The sequence below is a fragment of the Lagenorhynchus albirostris genome, chromosome 15 (genome assembly GCF_949774975.1).
Source record: "Lagenorhynchus albirostris chromosome 15, mLagAlb1.1, whole genome shotgun sequence".
Taxonomy (NCBI): domain Eukaryota; kingdom Metazoa; phylum Chordata; class Mammalia; order Artiodactyla; family Delphinidae; genus Lagenorhynchus; species Lagenorhynchus albirostris.
Window position 1 is genome coordinate 71,574,605 of NC_083109.1, and position 19,747 is coordinate 71,594,351.

Genomic DNA, 19,747 nt, shown 5'->3' on the forward strand with positions numbered 1-19,747 from the left:
TACATATAGAAAATGGTATTCTATTTTGGGTTTTGCATTTTTAACAGGAACACAGTCAACCCTGAGCTCATACAGAAAAGTGCATCATCCCAGCTGACAAAGGGTGTGGAGACCATTCCATAAATACTCAATTCTCTCTTTCAACAAATATTTATTGAGTGCAAAACACATCTTGGTACTGAAGAGGGTTGCAAAGTAAAGACACCATCATTACAGCCTTCAAGAAATTCTACCATCTAGGAGGAAGGGCAAGATGAGCACATAAATAAATATAATACACATTTGACATTTGCTCTAAGACATAAGAGCTGCAGATGTGGCACACGTAGCCGGAGGATACCAGGAAACACTTCATCCTGGAAATGGAAAGGATTCCTTTTATTGAAAAACCTGCATAACGGGCAACCCAAATAACAGAGATTGCATGAGCAAAGGTACAGAAGCAGGCATGTGTATGGCATGCAAGCCATTGAGAAATTCAGTTTTCCTAGAGAGAAATGTTCATCTAGGAAATGAGCCTGAGAAAGATAAGATTTGGATCAAAGGAAGTAGGGCCTTGGATGTTGGTAAGGAATTTGGACTTAATTTGGTAGTTAAGGGAGGAATGAAGAATCTCTAAAGAGAAACATTGTAATGACACTGTTATTTTGCCTGTCCAGCACTTTCTGAGGATAGCACACCAATTTTCATTGGGAAAACCATCCCTCCCCCAGACCAGTTCATGTCATGCAAGTAGAGATAACTAAATCCCCAGTTCTACATTGATTGGTTCAGGGATTTGCACAGGCTCCAAACAGAGCCAATAACCAATGGGAGTCAAATCTGGCATTTTTGTTACAAGGAGACAGAAAGACAGAGATGAGCCTCTCCCTTGCTGGAGTTACTGGAAAAAACATCAGATATGAATCTGGACCTGCTGGCAGCCATCTTGCCACCATGAAAGGAATCACCAGAGAATGGAAACAATTCAGAAGAAAGCAGAGGTCAGAGGTGGGACCAAAGTACTGATGACGTTGTTTAAGTCCCTGGAGCCAACGGTGCCTTAACATCTACCTCTAAATTTTTCAGTAAGTAAACCCATAAATTTCCTTTCTTGTTTAAGTGGGTTTGAGCTGATCTTTAGCCACTTGTTACTGAAAGATTCCTGCTTCATACCCACCTTATAAGCGCTTGTGTTTTAGGCATATCTGAGGAGGAAGAAGACTGAAGAAAAGGAGGCTAGTTAGTACAATAGTAGTAGCATCACACAATAGTAGAGGCAAAGTGAAAGGAGGAACCACAAGGACACATCAGACACACTCTCCCAAAGTGTCAAGGTCAAGAAGGACAAAAAAAAAAAAAAAGACTAAGGAACTATTCCAGATTAAAGGAAATTGAGTGATAACAACTAAATGCAACCTGTGATCCTGAACTAGAAAATGGACATTATGGGGACAGGTGGCTGAACAAGACCTGTAGATTAACTCTGTTCATGTTAATGTCTTGATTTGAATTATTGTACTGTGTTTATTTAAAATGTTAACATTTAGGGAGTGTTGATGAAGGGTATACAGAAATTTTTTGAACTATTTCTGCAACTTTTTGCTAAGTGCTGAAGTTAGTTAAAGAGTTAGAAAGTAAAAGAATAAAAACATGAAATGAGGGTTTTTAAAAATATTTATTTATTTATTTGGCTGCGCCGGATCTTAGCTGTGGCATGTGGGATCTGGTTCCCTGACCAGGAATGGAAACTTGGCGCACTGTATTGGGAGCGTGGAGTCTTAGCCACTGGACCACCAGGGAAGTCCCTGAAATTAGGGTTTGATCGATGGTGGAAGAGATGGCTTTGGGAAATATTGTGATAATAAAATGACAAGGAGTTGGCTAGACGTGGAGAGAAATGGAAAATGAGAAAATAACAGGGTTCAACTCTGAGAGAATGGTGAGTGTCCTGAAACAGAGTCTGTAAGAGAAGCAGGTTTGGGAGTAAAACGGATGACTTTCATTGGGCATCCTAAATTTTCTATATCAGCTTGTCTCCAGGTGAATATGTCTATCAAACACTGAAATTTTGGAACTGGAACTTGGATGAAAGGCAATGGCTAAGGAGAGATTTAACATAAAGGAAAAACTTGACATCACAGGAGTATGATATGACTAAGAGAGAGACACCAAGAAAGAAGGCCGGTGAGGACAGCCCAGGCAAGGAGCCCAGTGGGGGCAGGCAGAGCTGACCACCAAGATTTCAGAGAAGGGATCAGCTGAAGAATGCTTATACCAGGGGAGAGATGTTTAGACCCAGCTAATCTCTCATATATGAAGGAGTGTCACAAGAAAATTATAATGAGGTTTTTTTTGGATTTAAAAAAGAGATCAGTATTTAAATCTTCATAAATTATTCATTGTGTTCTGACCCCTATTCCTGTACATTTGCTCCTTTCTCGGTTTGTGCTGGCGAGCTGAGTTAGCTGAAAGGGGATTGTTCATTTGTGTTCTTCCAATGTTACTCGTTTGTATTACCCTGAGCAAATCACCAACTGGCCTCTCTTGTGACCTTGACATCACAAAGAGATAAGAGCTGGTTTAAGACTTAGTCTGGGTTGGGACTTCCCTGGTGGTCCAGTGGTTAAGGCTCCATGCTTCTACTGCAGGGGGTGAGGGTTCGATCCCTGGTCGGGAAACTAAGATTCTGCATGCTGTGTGGTGTGGTCAAAAAGAAAAAAAAAAGGACTTAAAAAGACTTAGTCTGGGTAGATGCAGAGGCTGTGGAGGTACTGCACTACCTGACAGAGGAAATGGTTCTAAAGTTCCTTCCAACTCCGTAGTTCAGTGAGCTGCTGCTTATTTTTTTTCTGTTAAATGTTTATAGTATCTACTTCACATGGCTGCTATGAGGATGACAGGAGATAAAGTGCATAAAAGTGCCTGGCACAGGGAATTCCCTGGCCGTTCAGCGGGTAGGACTTGGTGATCTCACTGCCAGGAACCCGGGTTGGATCCATGGTCGGGGAACTAAGATCCTGCAAGCTGTGCAGCAAGCCAAAAAATAAAAACAAAAAGAAAAAAAAAGTGGAGTATTGAAGTCTCCAACTATTAAAAACTAAGTGTCTGGCACAGAATAGATGTTCAGTCTCTCTTAGTTGAATATGAATTTATGAAATAGACTAAGAAATCCCAATCCAATCTAGAAGGAAGGAAGTACCAACCCCAGCCACTAGAGGGGGCTCTCAGTCACACGCCTTCAAATGAGGCTCAGATACAGCTGAGGTGGCAGGCACCCCTCCGGATACACCAGCCTTTCCCATGCCGGGAAACTCACTCCTACTCAGGAAACCTGGCTCCACGCTCAACTCCATGGTGTTTTCCCTGAGTCACTATATTCTCCCATAGTTGCAAAATGATCTGGCAAAAGTCCCTGAAAGGCTTTTACTGCTTACTGAGTAATATCCAAACTCCTTGCCGGAATCGGAGGCCTTCCTCAACCTGGCCCCAACCTACCTCTCCAGCCTAAACTCCCCTTAACTGCAGCCACACGGGACAAATCATGCTCCTGCCTCTATGGGTGGTTCATGCTGCTCCTTCTTCTTGATGCCTTTCCTCTATACTGTCCTTCTGAAACCCTACTTCTTTTTCAGAGAGGCAGATGCTACCTCCTCCATTATTCCCTCCTCACTTCTCTAGAGTGATCTTACATCTATATATCACATATATTACATCCATCTATCCTGTATTAAATTGATTTCTGTATGTGCATCTTTTTTAATTAATTAATTAATTTTATTTATTTATTTATTTTTTGGCTGCGTTGTGTCTTTGTTGCTGCGCATGGGTTTTCTCTAGTTGCCACGGGGCTCCTCTTCGTTGCAGTGCGCGGGTTTCTCATTGCAGTGGCTTCTCTTGTTGTGGAGCACGGGCTCTAGGCGTCCTGGCTTCAGTAGTTGTGGCACACAGGCTCAGTAGTTGCAGCTCGAGGGCCCTAGAGCGCAGGCTTAGTAGTTTTGGCGCATGGGCTTAGTTGCTCCATGGCATGTGGGATCTTCCTGGAGGACCAGGGCTCGAACCCATGTCCCCTGCATTGGCAGGCGGATTCTTTTCTTTTTTTCTTAACATCTTTATTGGAATATAATTGCTTTTGGCAGGAGGATTCTTAACCACTGTGCCACTAGGGAAGTCCTATCATTTCTTTTTAAGATTAGAAATTCGATGAGTAGAGAGGCCAGTGTGTAATCTGTCCAGGATAACATAGCAAGTGGCAAAAATGGGATTCTAATCCAGGCAATCTGACACCAGAGAGCTCTTGCTCTTCACCACTAATTCACACTATACAGTAATCTTTTATCAGCCCTAGTGCCTAGCTCAGAGCTTTGCACACAGTACCATTCAATAGCTTATCAAATGAATAACTAAAAAAAAAAAAAAGGATCTAATTAGCACCTCTTGTTTTTAAAATTAATTATTTATTTATTTTTGGCTTGTTGGGTCTTCGTTGCTGCGCGCAGGCTTTCTCTCCGTGCGGCGAGCGGGGGCTATTCTTCGTTGCGGTGCGCGGGCATCTCATTGCGGTGGTTCTCCTGTTGCGGATCATGTGCTCTAGGCGTGCAGGCTTCAGTAGCTGTGGCGCACGGACTTCAGTAGCTGTGGTACATGGACTTAGTTGCTCCGCGGCATGTGGGATCTTCCCAGATCAGGGCTCAAACAGTGTCCCCTGCACTGGCACGCAGATTCTTAACCACTGCGCCACCAGGAAAGTCCTAATTAGCACCTCTTGAACCTTCACTGACTTGTGGGTTATTGGGAACCAGCAACTTGGTCTCAATCTGAATTAGAGCCTCACCATAGATCTAATTATGAGTAATTTCAGAATCATAATTACAGTTCCATTTTGTCTCTTGATCTTTAATGTATACAAGGACCTACTCCCAGCTTCTAAGGAAGACAAAAACAACATTACTTAAGCCTAGGAGGTGTGTTTCTGTGAAGGTCCCAGCTCACATTTTCACTGTGAAGTGAGGGAGATGGACTGGATGGTCTCTGAGGGCCCTCTCTTCAGTTTTAACAGACTTTGATTCCAGGAGACAGAATGAAATGAAAAAGAGCATCTACTTATGTGTCAGAAGATACCATGTTGAGTCTCAGCTCCCCAACTCTCAGGTTTCCCATTCTGTAAGAGTCGATTCATCCATTCAAAAATTTCTGAGGAGGGGCTTCCCCGGTGGCGCAGTGGTTCGTGCCCCGGTCCGGGAAGATCCCACATGCCGCGGAGTGGCTGGGCCCGTGAGCCATGGCCGCTGAGCCTGCGCGTCCGGAGCCTGTACTCTGCAACGGAAGAGGCCACAACAGTGAGAGGCCCGCATATTGCAAAAAAAAAAAAAAAAAAATTTCTGAGGGTCTGAGTTTGAGTGTAGGGGTGGGGGATACAGCGATGAACAAGACAGACATGGCTCCTGCTCATCCAGCTCAGAAAAGCAGATGACATCTGCACTGTGGGGTTGTCCTAATGAAGAAACTGAAGTGGACCAAGTACTGTGTAAAGTCTAGTACAGAATCAAAAGATGACGATCTTGACAGGATTGCCAAACCCAACTACAACAAAAACGTTAGCTATCTTGCTGTTTTTCAGAAAAACCTAATAGTATATTTTCACCAAACCCAGTCAACGCAGCTCTCTCACCTCTCCCCTGCTCTCCATGTAAGGATAGGCTGGGAGTATCTGTCCTCAGGATACAGGCACAGCCTGGTTGCTGAGGCCAGGTCCCTAGCCCACTCAGATAGGCCTCCTTCTGAAAGCCATTACGCTGGGAGTCTGGAAGCCTGGGTTTTCCAGCTCTCAAGTCACCTTGTCCAGCTCAGGTTTCAGTTTCCTCATCTGTGAAAAGCACGCCACATCTGTGAGGCATCCATCTCCCACCGCCACTGTGAAATACGCATTGGATCACTTAGCATCGGGCCTGGCTCCGGGAGGCCAAACTCCAGAGGGCTGGTGAGGGTTCCCTTAAGGTTCCATCTCGAGGCCCGGGCCACTCCTCCGGCTGAGTGGGGCTGGCGGGGGCAGCGGGGCCACGTGGCCCGGTCTTGGTCCCCGGTCCAGCACTCATTTGCTGGGTGGCTCTGGGTGAGGTCATCGGGCGGCCCTACTGGTCTGCATTCGGGGGGAGGGTCTGGACAGTCTCAAGATGGTCCTGGGGAGCTTCTAAGGTTGACTGGAGTAGATGGAGCCGACAGGTGCCAAGGACCAGGTTCCTTAAGCTGGGCGCGGGGTGGTGGGTCACGTGACGGGGACGGGCAGGGGCGGGGCCTGGAGCGCCAGGCTCCGCGGGTGACAGGGCGGGCGGGAAGGGGCGGGGCCTCGGGCGGGGCCGCCGGGGGGAGGCAGGCGGGCGGGCGGGAGGGGAGGAGTGGAGATGGCGGCGGCGGCGGCGGCGGCGGCGGCGGCGGCTCAGGGGGGCGGGGGCGGGGAGCCCCGGGGAACTGACGGGGTCGGCCCGGGGGTCCCGGGGGAAGCAGAGATAGTAAAGGGGCAGCCGTTCGACGTGGGCCCGCGCTACACGCAGCTGCAGTACATCGGCGAGGGCGCGTATGGCATGGTCAGGTGAGGGGCGTTCTGGGGGCGGGGGCGTCTTTGGGGAGGGGGCTCCGAGGGAGCGGGCAGGGAGGGTTGCTGAGAGCTCTCTGGGCCTTGGGGACTCTTAGCATCCTGAAGAAGCTGAGGCTTCAGGAGGCTGGGGAGCGTCCCAGGGAGAGGGCCTTTGAGTGCTTTCTGGGGGAGGGGGCGCTGCGTAAAATCTAAGGAGAGGGGGCTTGGGAGCTTTGAACCCACCATTCTGTAATAAAGGGAGGGGCATCTGAGTATATGTGGGGGAGCTGTGGGGGCCTTGGGGACCTCACGGGGTGAGGAGAAGAGAATAAGTCTTCTTGGGGAGGTAATATCCTTAGTGAAGAAGGAGTGAAGGACCCTTCACTGGGGAGAGGATGCCTTGGAACCCCCCCTCAGTGAGGCTGGTCAAGGAGTTTGGGAGAAAAGAGCAGAGCTCAGGGCTAGGCAGGGTGGGGTGGGGCTTTGGGCCTGGGGCCAGGGACCCAGTGAGCAATGAGGGGTCCAGGAATGCCTTCCTGCAACTTTTAGGAGGGGTCTGTGAGTTCTCCCAGCCCCACTGGGTGCTCTGGGCCTTTGTCATCTGGGAATAACTCTGCTGCCCAGGAACCTCCCCCTGACACCCACCCCTGCCCTGCCTACCCCTTCTCTCCAGTCCCTCCTATGATTCCCTCCTTTTCACTGTATTTACCTCACTGTACGTCCTCCACACCTCCCAACCCCTGGACCTGCCTTGGGTTGAGGGAGCCCATCCTGGGAAGGGGAGGATGAGGGGTCAGGGCAACTAGAATGGAAAGGGTTGAGGAGAGGGGAAGTCAGTGATCGGTCAGTCTCTTCCTCTGTTTGTGAAGTCACTGAAGGGCTGCCTGGCTGGTCCCCAGCTTTCTCCCTGGAGATCCCAGGCCTTCACAGCAGGAAGGAACCAGCATTGTTTATGACTGGCCAGAGCCTCTCCTGCTCCCTCCCCTCCCTGCCAAGACCTGGGTGGGGCCACCGGGCCTGGACTCCCCCTTTCGTAAAGCCATGCCAACAACATCTCTGGCCCTCTCAGCTCAGCTTACGACCACGTGCGCAAGACTCGAGTGGCCATCAAGAAAATCAGCCCCTTTGAGCATCAGACCTACTGCCAGCGTACGTTGCGAGAGATCCAGATCTTGCTGCGCTTCCGCCACGAGAACGTCATCGGCATCCGAGACATTCTGCGGGCACCCACCCTGGATGCCATGAGGGATGTGTATCCTTCACCTTGGCCAGATGGCTGGCCAGGCACAGCCTCAGAGCTGGGCTGGGTGACTGTTGGCTTGTTTTCTGTTTCCTTCTTCCCTACCACCCTCCAAAACAAACCCAGTAAAAGAAACTTTCCAGCAGTAAAGAGGCCACAGAGTGTAAGAGGACGACGGGGAGGCCTCAGATGAGTCCTGGCCTGCTGCAACCAGGCAGTATGGCCCTGGGCAAGTCTGTTCTCTGAGTTCTGTCTCAGTAGGGGGCTGGGCAAGATGGTCTCTATGGGAGCTTTGTCTTCTGACATCTGCAGTTCTCTGATGAGATCCAGCCTCTGCCCACAGTCAGTTTTTTTGTTTAACAGACGGTGATTCTTTCTCCTCTGGGTCCTCAGACTGGAAGGAAGGCAGGAAGGAAGAAAACTGCCCTTTTTGGAGGGGCTACTATGAGTCTGGTGCAGTGCAAGCCGAGTGCTTTGACATTTCTTATTCTAACTCCCAGCTGCCCTATAAGATGGGTCTCATCAGCTCCATTTCAAAGATGAAGCAACTGAGACTCAGAAAGCCTCAATAAAATCAAGTGCTTCTGTTGCTACCTCCTCCTCTCCCCCAGATGAGAACCTGTCCTCTCTCTGGGACTTCCCACTCAGAGCCCCACCCCAATCCCCTGTGGACTTGCACCTTGCCCCGGGAGGGACAGCCTTGCCTTTGCTGCCCTCCCCCCATATTGCTTTCCTAGTTTGTTGTCCACTTCCTGCCTGGCTCAGTGAGCAGCTTATAACGCCCATCACCTCTCCCCTGCCCCACCCACCCCAGCCAGTTCCAGTCCTCCACCCAAGAGTGAGGATTAGTATCGCACCGTTTGCAGCTTCCACCACAAACCGAGGGCAGGAAATCTCCACACTCACCCCCAGCTTGCCGTGTGACCTTAACCAGGTCACTGCATCGTGTCGGGCCTCCTCATCTTTAAAACAGCAGGGTTGGTCCAGGTGTTCTCAGAAGGCCCTTTGGAGGCTGATTCTGAAAGACAGCCCTAATTTAGTCTTCCAGAAGCAAACCACATGACATTTATTTGTTTATTTATGTGTAGTCTTTTTCTCTTAGAATATAAAAGGACATTTACTCCTCTGTCTTTGGATGTATGGCCAAGCACCCTGAGTGGGAGTGTGCAATGGGGAGTTTCTCCTCATCGTCTTGCACAAACCATTCCCATAACGCAGGCATTTATTTTTAAGCAAACATTTATTGCATGCCAGATGGTGTTCATACATTATCTCATTTAACCTCGAGCCATGTGGCTAAGGCTTTTATAACAGCAGTACTAGTTCATGTTTGCCGAGCACTTACGACATGCCAGGCACTGGGCTGGCTGCTCTGCATGGGTCATCTCTCTGCTAATCTTCACAACCACTTTCTAAAGAACAATTTTTTCCCCTTACTTTACAGATGAGGAAGAAGAGGTACAGACAGGTTGAGGCCACAAAGCCAATGAGCAGGGCAGTGGGGATTCAGACACTGGCAGGTGAACTCCAGAGTTACTGCTCTTAAATGGGACATTCTCCTGCTTCCCACAGTTGAGTAGCCCTATTCTCCCAGTAGGGAAACTGAGGCCACAGAACTGAAGTGCTTTGGTCAGGGTCCCTGGCTGAGATCCGGCAGAGGCCTTGAGCCCAACTGCTAAGTATGGGCGTTGCCCAGCTCATGATATGAGTCGGCAGATCTGTTGAGTCCCAGGGGCATCAGCTGGAGGGATATGAAGCCTGTTGACCAAAGGCTCTTCTTCTTAACCAAGTGCCTCTCGCTGCCCCCATCTGGGGGGTCTCTGGCACCAACCTCAGCTACATTGTGCAAGACCTGATGGAGACAGACCTGTACAAGTTGCTTAAAAGCCAGCAGCTGAGCAACGACCACATCTGCTACTTCCTCTACCAAATCCTGCGGGGCCTCAAGTATATCCATTCCGCCAACGTGCTCCACCGGGATTTAAAGCCCTCCAACCTGCTCATCAACACCACCTGCGACCTTAAGGTCAGAGAGTTGAGGGCCGGTCTCCTCCTACCCCTGGGGTCTCAGGCTTGCAGGTGCCCAGTACCCACCCCCCCACCCCATAGGTGGGAGAGTATCGCAAGCAAAGGGAACAGCATGGGCAGAGACGCGGTGATATGATTACTTGGGCCCAGGAGGCCTTGAGCACCGAGCTCAGTAGCCTGGCTTGCCTTCTAGATCTGTGATTTTGGTCTTGCCCGGATTGCCGATCCTGAGCACGACCACACTGGCTTTCTGACGGAATACGTGGCTACACGCTGGTACCGGGCCCCAGAGATCATGCTTAACTCCAAGGTAGGGGGGCCACCCACCCCTGAAGGGAAGGGGCTGTGTCCCACAGAGCCCTGGAGCCTCCTCTAAGCCAGGCAGTGACCCCCGTGATGCAGGAAGTCTACCCCCAGGCCTTGTCACATTATGCTGGTCCTTGGGCTCCGGAAAGAAACTGTGGATTAGCTCCTCTGGGCCTCTGCCCTCTGCCTCCCTGGCTGGTGTTGAACCTAGGTCGGGGGTTGTGGGCAGGCGCAAACATCAGGGTTGGCTCAACAACAGGTTGAGGCTGGCCCAGGAGCCCACCACTTTCTCCTCCTCCCCAGGGCTACACCAAGTCCATCGACATCTGGTCTGTGGGCTGCATTCTGGCTGAGATGCTCTCCAACCGGCCCATCTTCCCGGGCAAGCACTACCTGGACCAGCTCAACCACATTCTGGGTGAGGGGGGACTGGCCAGCTGAGTGGGAGGGAGATTTCACTTATTGGAGGTGAGATTTCTTTAGGGTCAGGGTCAGTGAGTCTGTGGGAGTCAGGTCACGGGCACGACCATGTGTGGGGCCCCTACAACATTTCACAGTAGTTCACTGAGGTATAGATACCGTCCCCATTTGATAGATGGGAACAGTAAGGCTACATACACCCCATGCTTAGGAAGTGCTAGGGCCTGGATTTGAACCTAGGGCTGCCCGAATCCAGACCCCTTGCTCTTCACCACCATAGTACTGACTGGTGGCCTGGAGCAGGTTGGTGGAGGCTCTTGTTCCTGGCGCCTTCTGTTCCCAGAAGGGAGAGATTGCTCACCAAGTCACCTGCTTTACCTACAGGTATCCTGGGCTCCCCCTCCCAGGAGGACCTGAATTGTATCATCAACATGAAGGCCCGAAACTACCTACAGTCTCTACCCTCCAAGACCAAGGTGGCCTGGGCCAAGCTTTTTCCCAAGTCGGACCCCAAAGGTGAGAGAGACTTGGGGGCTGGTGTGTGATAAAAACTGGGTGTAGGGCTTCCGTGGTGGTGCAGTGGCTGAGAGTCCGCCTGCCGATGCAGGGGACATGGGTTCGTGCCCTGGTCCGGGAAGATCCCACATGCCGCGGAGCGGCTGGGCCTGTGAGCCATGGCCGCTGAGCCTGCACGTCCGGAGCCTGTGCTCCGCAACGGGAGAGGCCACGCAGTGAGAGGCCCGCATACCGCAAAAAAAAAAAACACAAAAAACTGGGTGTAGAAGAAGGTACATGGGCCCAGTAGCTACCTGGGCCTCTGGACACAGAGAAGAAAAGCAATGCTTCTGGGAGCTCCTCTGACCTTCCCTTTGACCCCTGACACCTGCGCTTCCCTAGCTCTTGACCTGCTGGACCGGATGTTGACCTTTAACCCCAACAAACGGATCACAGTGGAAGAAGCACTGGCTCACCCCTACCTGGAGCAGTACTACGACCCAACAGATGAGGTGGGCCAGCCACCAGCAGCAGGGCTGGCAGGTAGGTGGATGGGTGGGCATCCCTCAGTCCCTGTCCTGAGCCTCCCCACTTCTTTGCCACCCAGCCAGTGGCCGAGGAACCTTTCACCTTCGACATGGAGCTGGATGATCTACCCAAGGAGCGGCTGAAGGAGCTCATCTTCCAGGAGACAGCCCGTTTCCAGCCTGGGGTGCTGGAGGCCCCCTAACCTGGACAGATGCCTCTGCTCCCTGGGGCCTGGTGAGTGCTCCCCACCACCCACGCACAGATTCCCCCTGAGACCAGGGTGCCCAGCATGCCTCCACGCAGTCACAAGCTTGCTCACGTCCATGAGCCACGTGTACGGTGGCAACAGAAGGGCCAGAGCCTGCCTCAGCCACAGACCCGTGGCCACCCAGCCCCACATGTCCCCCACCTGTCAACACCCTGCACACTCCAGCCCCAGGCCACTGAGGGCCCCCTCTCACCCATCTGAGGAACGGAGCCAGGCTTTGGCTCCCCCAGGATGGGCAGAGAGGCAGGTGGGGCAGTATTTGCTTTGGGAGGAGCCGGCAGCATCCGGCCTGACCCACATGCCAGGCTTTTTCACACCTGGTGTCCAGGTCAGCAGTTCCCATACCTTTGGGGGACCCGGCTGGGGCTACCGCCACCCGCACTGCTCTCTGTTCCTCCTCTAGTTTCCTCTCTGTCTCTGGCCAGCTGTGGCCTGACAGCAGCAAGGCAGACACACCTGGGTTCAAAGCCCGCCTCTGATACTCCATAAGGGCTGTGTGATATTGTGCAAGACACCTCACCTTGCTGCAGCTCAGTTTCCTGGACACAGTCCTGATAATGAGAGCAAACACCTCCCGAGCATTGTTGTAAGAGATTTGCATGGATTAACTCACTTAGTCCTTATAGCAGTACCTTGAAATGGGTACTAATGTCATCCGCATTCACAGATAAGGAAACCCAGCCGCATCACACTCACCGTAAGGCAGGAGTAGAGGCCAGGCTGTGAGGACGAAATGAGGGAAGTGGAGGTCGGGGCTCTGGCAGGTCCGCTCACGTGTGCTAATGGTTCCTTTCCTGCCTGCCTTTTTGTTTAGGCCCTGCCTCCTGCCTGCCCCTCCCCTGCCGGACTGTTAGAAAATGGACTCTGTGCCCAGCCCAGACCCCAACAGCCCAGGTCGAGGCAGAGGGCAGGCCTGGCCACCTCCCTTTGCTTTGCTCAGGCATCCTGCTTCAGGCAGGCCAACGCGCCCTCCCCCCTCACCTGAGGACCCGAGGGGCTCAGGTGGCCCCAAAGCAAATTCCCCTCTGCTGTTCTGCCACCGTCTGCCCGGCTCTCCCAGTCTCTGGTAGTTCTGGAATTCAAGGGCTCTGGCTGCCCCGGGACCTACTGAGGGGCAGTGGGGGAGGGACATGGAGGACACTTGAGTGGGGACTCAGGGCCAGCCCTGCCCCACTCAGCCCATTAAAACCCCACCCCATTTTCCCTGAAGGAACATTCCTAAGGCTCAAGGACTAGTGTCCCTGAGGAGCAGACCTAAACCCTCCCCCACAAAGCTGCCACATCTAACGTCCCCGCTGCTTCTGTGTGTGGGTGAACAGAAGTGGAGGCGGGGGCACGTGGAGAGCCCAGTGCCCCTGCCCACCCCGTGCCTGTATCTAATATATAAATATAGAGGTGTGTCTATGGATGGCCCTGGCTCTGTCTGTGTTCGCCGATGCCCTGACCGTAATCCTTGCTGCTTTGAGGACTGAGTCTCCAGCCCCGCTGCTTCCCACCTGTGGCTTTACCTGGAGCGGCGGCCTTTGGCTCCCCCGCTGGCCAGGGTTGAGGCTGGGAGTGTAAGGAGTTCCAGACTCCTAGACGGAGTGGGGTCAGTCTCCCCCTTAGTCACTATTCTGTCCCCACTCTAATGGCTTCCTGTCTTATCTGGCTGGGGGTGATTCTGGAGTGACTCAGGGACACACTATACACCCCCGGCTTCTCTGGAAATGGCAAGGGGTGGCATGCTACATACCCTGGGCGCACATACCAGTGGGAAGGGGGAGTGTTGTAGCAGAGCTGGTGGGGGGCGGGGGGGACTTGATTCCCCAGTGTGGCCACAGAGAGAGGCATTCTGGGGTGTGTGAAGGGCCTGGGGGTACGCGGGCCAGAGCTGCCTGGCCTCTACTCCTGCCTCTACCCCAACCCCAGCTGAGCCCTGCAGTCTGGCCTCAGGCCAGAAGCAGGCTCAGCAGGTCCCAAGGGGTGTGGTGGCAGCCGGTGGCGGAGCCAGCCTACATCAGCCAGGCATTCAGCGAGGCAACACAGCCCATCGGGAATGGCTCAGCTTGCGGCAGCCAGGGCCTGAAGCAGCGGCGCGACCATGAGCTCTCTGCTGTACTACACCCTGCCCGCCCTGAGCAGCTATGTCATGCTCTCCATCTTCTTCCTGCGCCGACCTCGCCTGCTGCATACGCCGTGGGTTTCAGCCTTCTGTCCCCGCCTGGGGGCCCACCGGGGAGGTGAGCTGGGCTGGGGTAGACGGGGTGGGAGCTTCTGAGGATGGAGTGAGGATAGCAAGGCAGGTGCCAGGGTGGACAGCAGAGAGGGGTAGGTCCAAAGGGCAGGATGTTAAAGGAGGGCAGAGTTCGAGGTGGGCGGAGAGCCGGGTGGCAGGGCAGGATGTGGAACAGGGAAGAAGAGGCTGCTCAACCCGGCCTGCCTGGGGCTGATGAGGCAGGGGGCGGGGCCGGGCCGCAGGAACCCACCCTGGATGCCCCACACAGGATCTGGAGAGCGCCTGGAGAACACCATGGAGGCCATGGAAAAGTGAGTCCACCTGCCTGGCCAAGCTTCCGGGTAAGGTTGTGCCAGCTATGCGAGGCGTGACGCTAAGGGGCGCCGTTCACTTCCTGCTCTGCGTGACTGGAGCCCCCTGGAGTCGTGCAGGGCACAGCCTGCACATCCGGCCAGAACTGCCTCACGTTCCCCTAAACATCCCCACCACCCTGCTGTCTGGCGCATCCCCCATCCCTCGGCCACTCACTGACCTTCGCTCCCATAGCGCCGTGGCCCAGAGAGCCGACCTCCTGGAGCTCGACTGCCAGCTGACTCGGGATGGCGTGGTGGTGGTGTCACACGACAAGAGCCTGTCCCGCCAGTCAGGCGTGAATAGGGATGTGGGCAGCCTGGACTTTGAGGTGGGCCTTGCCCCAGCACCCCAACCGTGCCCAGAGAACCACCGTGCCTCCACGCGTGACTCCTGGTGACATGCTCCCTGCTCTCCCTATAGGAGCTGCCCCTCTACAAGGAAGAGCTGGAGGTTTACTTCTCGCCAGGTGAGCGTGTGGGCTGTCAGCGCCGGGCTGAGCCAGCTGGAGTGGGGTCACGGCCTCAACCTCCTGCCCTCTTTTCCCCTTTGGGACCCACGCCCTCCCCCCGGGCTTGCAGCCCCCCACCCCAGCAATCCTTCTCTGATCCTTCTTCCCACAACCCCTCAGGCCACTTTGCACACGGGTCAGACAGGCACATGGTGCGTCTGGAGGACGTGTTCCGGAGCTTTCCGCGGATGCCCATAAGCGTGGAGGTCAAAGAGCAAAATGAAGAGCTCATTCGCAAGGTGGTGCTGTGGGCAGGGGTGGGCGAGGGCCCAGGGCTGGATGGAGGCCTGACTCCCCATCACCTCCTCCCCCTCCCAGATAGCGGGCCTGGTGAGGCACTATGAACGCGATGAAATCACCATCTGGGCCTCGGAGAAGAGCTCAGTCATGAAGAAGTGCAAGGCCGCTGTGAGTCCCTTACCCCTCCCTGCGCCCACTGCCCCTCCCAAACGGGCTTAGGCCAGAGGGGTCTGGGGGTTCTGCAGGAGCCCTGAGCAGGGTTTCCAGGGGTGGGATTTGGAGAGCGGGAGAGGTGGGGAAGGTGTGTGAGCAAAGGCATGCCAGAGGGACAGAAGCGGGCTCTGGGCTTGGAACGCTGGGCCAAGATGTGGCTTTGATCCTGCAGGTAGTAGGGTTTCCTGAATGTTGAAAACTGTGCAGCCCAAGCCTCCTCTCCGCTCCCACAGGAGCAGACTGATCCCCTTTCTCACTTCCCCTTGGCTTCCAGAACCCTGAGATGCCCACCGCCTTCACAATAAGCCGAGGATTCTGGGTGCTGCTGCTCTATTACCTGGGGCTGCTGCCCTTCATCTCGATCCCTGAGAGGTTCCTCATCTCTTTCCTGCCCACCATCATCAACAGGTACCTACAGGGTCCCCGTCTCCCTTCCTCATTCTCCCCCAGACTTCTGTCCTCAAAAACAGCCCCCTCCACCTTACACCGGAAACTAAAACAACATTGTTAATCAATTATGCTGCAACATAAAATTAAAAGTTTAAAAAAAAAACACCCCCCACTTCAAACCCCCTTGTGCAGGGTCCCGTGTGGAGCAGGAGATCCAGTGTCCCCAGCTCCCTGGCTACCCTCAAGGATAATCTCCCATCCGGGGTCCTTTGAAGACAGTGGTCTCACCAAGCATTCATGAATACTAAGGGGGACACGAACCCCCTGAAATCCTATGCAAATGTGCGCTGATGTGGGTGGAGTTTTAGGACAAGGGTTCATTTGTTCATCTAGTCATCCAACAAAGAGTTATTGAATGCCTACTCTGTTTCAGGTGCACTTACACTAGTAAATAAGACCAATGTGGGTGGGGAGAGGCCCTTCACGAGCTTACAGTCTGGGTGGGAAGACAAATATTTATTAATTACAGCATCACTCTCATTCTCAAACAGAAAGGCAAGCATTTTCCTGCTTGGGGACAAGGATTAACAAAGTAACAGCTGGGCAAAGTATCAGGAATTTGGATACTTCACCAGCTCTCAGGCCGGGACCCTCCGTTTGCCTTCTGAGACCTCCTCTGTGGCGGCCCCAGTGCTTTCTGCTCCCCTCTGTCGTCCTGAGGGAAGCTCCCAGCCAACCCCCATCATCCCTTGCCACAAAGAGATCATTATACTACAAACTTGGTGTACCTAACTTTTTTTACGGGTTTTGCAAGGTGTTTTCACATCCTTTAGTTTATTTGAGCCTTACCTTGCAGCACCCTCAGGAGATAACAGGAATCATGACCCCCATGGAGAATCTGAGGCTCAGAGAGGTTCTGTAATTTGCCCAAGGTCACACAGCAGAGCCTGCCCTGGGACACTGTGAAAGCCTCTAAGGTCACCCCGGGACTTCCCTGGAGGTCCAGTGGTTAGGACTCCACTCTTCCACTGCAGGGGGCACAGGTTCAGTCCCTGGTCAGGGAACTAAGATGCCGCATGCCTCACAGCACAGCCAAACAAAACACGACAATAACAACAAAAAATTCATCATTAAAAAAACATAAATAAAGTCACTTTGGAGTGGAACAATTAGGGACAAGTAGCCGACCGAATAAAATGCTGTCTGGTCTCAGGAAGTTGGTCAGGCCTAACCAGGAGGACCTCCAGCTGCGTATACAGTTTGGGAATCAAGCTGGGTCCTGGCCCTGGCCCCACCATGGATTTGCTGTGTGACCTCGGGCAAGTCACTTTAGTTCTCCAAGACTCAGTTTCTTCTTCTGTAAAACGGTGAGGGGAGGGGCACACCCTCAAAACATGGAGTCAAGGATACCGGAGTAGGAAGTCACTGAGCAATGGGTGACTTGTTCCTCTGGGCAGCCGCAAAGGTTCTTCTAGAGGGAGTAGGGTTATACGGGTTGGGGGGCGGTCACTACCACCCCCACCCCACCTGTGACAGAGAGAGACCCAAGGGGCTGACCACGACACCACCTCTCCACAGGACCTACTTCCCATTTTCCTGCTCTGGGCTGAATCAGCTGGCGGCTGTGGTTTCCAAATGGTGAGATGGGCGAGAAGGCTAGGTGGAGGGATCCCACAGAGACCCGCCCTTCTCCTTAGTCCCCTCTCATCACAGCCTTTGCTACCCCGCCCCCCACCAGGCTCATCATGAGGAAAAGTCTGATCCAACACCTGGAGCAGCGAGGGGTGCAGGTGAGCAAGTGGGTTGTTCACAGTGTGGGCCCAGCACGACATTCCAGTCACAGCCCTTTTATTAACTGGCTGGGTCACTTGGACAGATCACCTTCTGAGTCTCAGTTTCTTCATCTGTAAAATGGGGATAATGATATACTTAATTCTTCTGGATATGTAGCCGATACTTAGTAAGGGCTTGATAAAGGCTAGCCGTTACGATAATGATGATATATTGAACTGTCCTGATCCCTGATGAGAGGGGCTGGGAAGAGACCAGAAAAGGGGAAGACCAGCCCAGGCCACCCCCACCCCACTCCAACCTACCGAGCATCAGCTCTGACCAGGTCATTTAATTAGCAAACCTTTGTTGGGAACTGACTGTGTTGAGAACACAGTTCCAGGCACTGTGGTCCCGGGGAAGGAGCAGGGAGCTTACCATCAGGGGCAGAGGATGGGGAAAAGCAGGCATCGCAGGGGCAGCCAGTGGACAGAAAGGAAGAAGAGTGCTGTGGTCTGTGGCGTCAGAGAAGGCCTTCTAGAAGCAGTGAGGAGCCGGCTGGCAGGGAGGGGAAAGGGAGAGCATCTCAGCAGGAGGCTCAGCATGTGGGAAGGTCATGAGAAGCAAGAGGCCAGCAGAGGAACTGAGAGGGGTCCCACCAGGCTGCAGTTTGGAGGAAGTGGCACCAGGGGAGCTGGAGAAGGCAGGAGAGGCTGCGGCAGGCAGCCTGTGAACCTCAGTAAGGAACCTGGACTTCAGCCCAAAGGAGAGGGAAGCTTTTGAGGGCCTTAAGCAGGCGAGAGACCTGATTCAATTAAGCCTTGTCGAGTGAGGGTCACTCTGGCCACCACGTGGAGAAGGGATTGTGGGGGCCAGTGTGGAAGCAGAGTCTCACTAGGCGCCTGATGCTGCCACTGACAGGACTGAGGCTTAGGTGGCAGCAGCAGGGATGGATGGAAGGGTTAAGTCACAGACAGGCCGGACTCGGCCACTGATTGGATGTTGGGGTGAGCAAGGCATGGGGATGACATAGCTCTTTCAGGTCAGGCCTCCTGCTCCACGGTCTTCCTCGTAACACTGGGAGGATAGACCATCACTCTCATTTGTGAAATTAAGAAACTGAGATGTCCAGCCAGTGACTTAGCCCAGGGTACAAATACCAGCTCAGCCTACTTCAGTGCCCACAGGAGAGGACTCAGAAGGCAGGGAAGATGTAGAGCAGCAGGATATGGGCAGGCTGGGAGGCAGGCTGGGAGGCAGGCTGGGAGGCAGGCTGGCAAACATTCCACTACCAGCTGTCCCAGGGGGAAAGAAACCCCTTGATTTGAACATGAGGTAATTTCCCTGCTGTATATACTCCCACCTTGGCTAATTTCAGGCTACCAACATGAATTCACAGAACAGAGTTGGGAAGAGATGTGTGGTGTGGTAGCACACCATTATATACTATTTCCGTCTTATACATTCGATAGATGTAGATGACCTCCAGAACATGGGTAACAGTAAAATGTGGTAAAATAATTAGGAAGTGATGAGTTTTGAGTATTTATTACCTTTGTTTTTAATATAATTTATTGAATTGTATGTTTATGTAATGTAATACTTAATAATGGCTGTATTTAATAACCAGTTTTCAAAATTCCTGAAAATGTGACAGTCAGCTCCAGCATAGCACTGCTGGGAGGTCTCCACAGAGGAGGAGAGCTCCCAGCATCTGGATACAAGGGGAAGCGCTAGGTAAAGTTGTTGGGAAACTACAAGCCCCTCCCTCCCCACTAGGTGGTATTTTGGTGCCTTAATGAAGAGTCAGATTTTGAAGTGGCCTTCCGCCTGGGGGCCACCGGCGTCATAACTGATTACCCGACAGCCCTGAGGCGCTACCTGGACAACCATGGACCACCTGCCCCGGCCTCCTAACCCAGAGGTGCTCGCCCTCTCCTCTATTTCTCTTCCCCAATAAATGTATTCTTTTCAGTCACGTCTTTGTGCTTGGGGAGTCGGGGAAGGTGGGAGGGGTTATAAGACTACAAAGATGGCAGCTTGTGGCAGAAGAGGCCAGCTGAGGGCTAGAGTCTGAGGCCCTAACCACCCTGACCCACTGGTTCTACCACATTCCAGACCCAGAGTAATGCCACACCCTGTGCCAACCTGGCCTCCACTCTCCTCAGGAATGTCCCTTGCAAGGCCCCCTGCCCCTTCAGAGCCACAGACAATGG

The 19,747-nt window shown here is 53.0% G+C and overlaps 2 protein-coding genes and 1 long non-coding RNA gene across 7 annotated transcripts; 2 read left to right on the forward strand and 1 right to left on the reverse strand.

Moving 5' to 3' along the window:
- Window positions 1-4,419: 4,419 nt before the first annotated feature.
- LOC132505310 (uncharacterized) lies at window positions 4,420-6,233 on the reverse strand. Its single transcript, XR_009535356.1, has 2 exons — window positions 5,816-6,233; window positions 4,420-5,295 (listed from the first exon to the last, which is right to left on the reverse strand). It is a non-coding gene; the product is annotated as an uncharacterized LOC132505310 (long non-coding RNA).
- A 200-nt stretch (window positions 6,234-6,433) lies between these two features.
- On the forward strand, window positions 6,434-13,246 carry MAPK3 (mitogen-activated protein kinase 3). 2 transcript variants are annotated; one of them, XM_060122252.1, is made up of 9 exons: window positions 6,434-6,568; window positions 7,623-7,805; window positions 9,630-9,819; window positions 10,015-10,131; window positions 10,431-10,545; window positions 10,932-11,063; window positions 11,445-11,554; window positions 11,650-11,804; window positions 12,242-12,626. In XM_060122252.1, exons 1-8 carry the CDS (start codon window positions 6,561-6,563, stop codon window positions 11,770-11,772), a joined length of 978 nt encoding a protein of 325 aa, XP_059978235.1. In that variant the 5' UTR covers window positions 6,434-6,560; the 3' UTR covers window positions 11,773-11,804; window positions 12,242-12,626. The 2 variants fall into 2 exon arrangements, with proteins under 2 accessions (XP_059978235.1, XP_059978234.1); XM_060122251.1 differs by lacking the exon at window positions 12,242-12,626 and adding an exon at window positions 12,653-13,246 and having other exon boundaries at window positions 6,446-6,568; window positions 7,628-7,805.
- Window positions 13,247-13,394: 148 nt separating this feature from the next.
- On the forward strand, window positions 13,395-19,505 carry GDPD3 (glycerophosphodiester phosphodiesterase domain containing 3). 4 transcript variants are annotated; one of them, XM_060122250.1, is made up of 10 exons: window positions 13,395-14,060; window positions 14,325-14,367; window positions 14,603-14,738; window positions 14,831-14,876; window positions 15,039-15,157; window positions 15,237-15,326; window positions 15,646-15,779; window positions 17,340-17,399; window positions 17,500-17,551; window positions 19,311-19,505. In XM_060122250.1, the coding sequence occupies exons 1-10, from the start codon at window positions 13,922-13,924 to the stop codon at window positions 19,446-19,448; spliced, it is 957 nt and encodes a 318-aa protein (XP_059978233.1). In that variant the 5' UTR covers window positions 13,395-13,921; the 3' UTR covers window positions 19,449-19,505. The 4 variants fall into 4 exon arrangements, with proteins under 4 accessions (XP_059978233.1, XP_059978230.1, XP_059978231.1 ...); XM_060122247.1 differs by having other exon boundaries at window positions 14,831-15,157; XM_060122248.1 differs by lacking the exon at window positions 13,395-14,060 and having other exon boundaries at window positions 14,087-14,367; window positions 14,831-15,157.
- The last annotated feature ends 242 nt before the right edge of the window (window positions 19,506-19,747 follow it).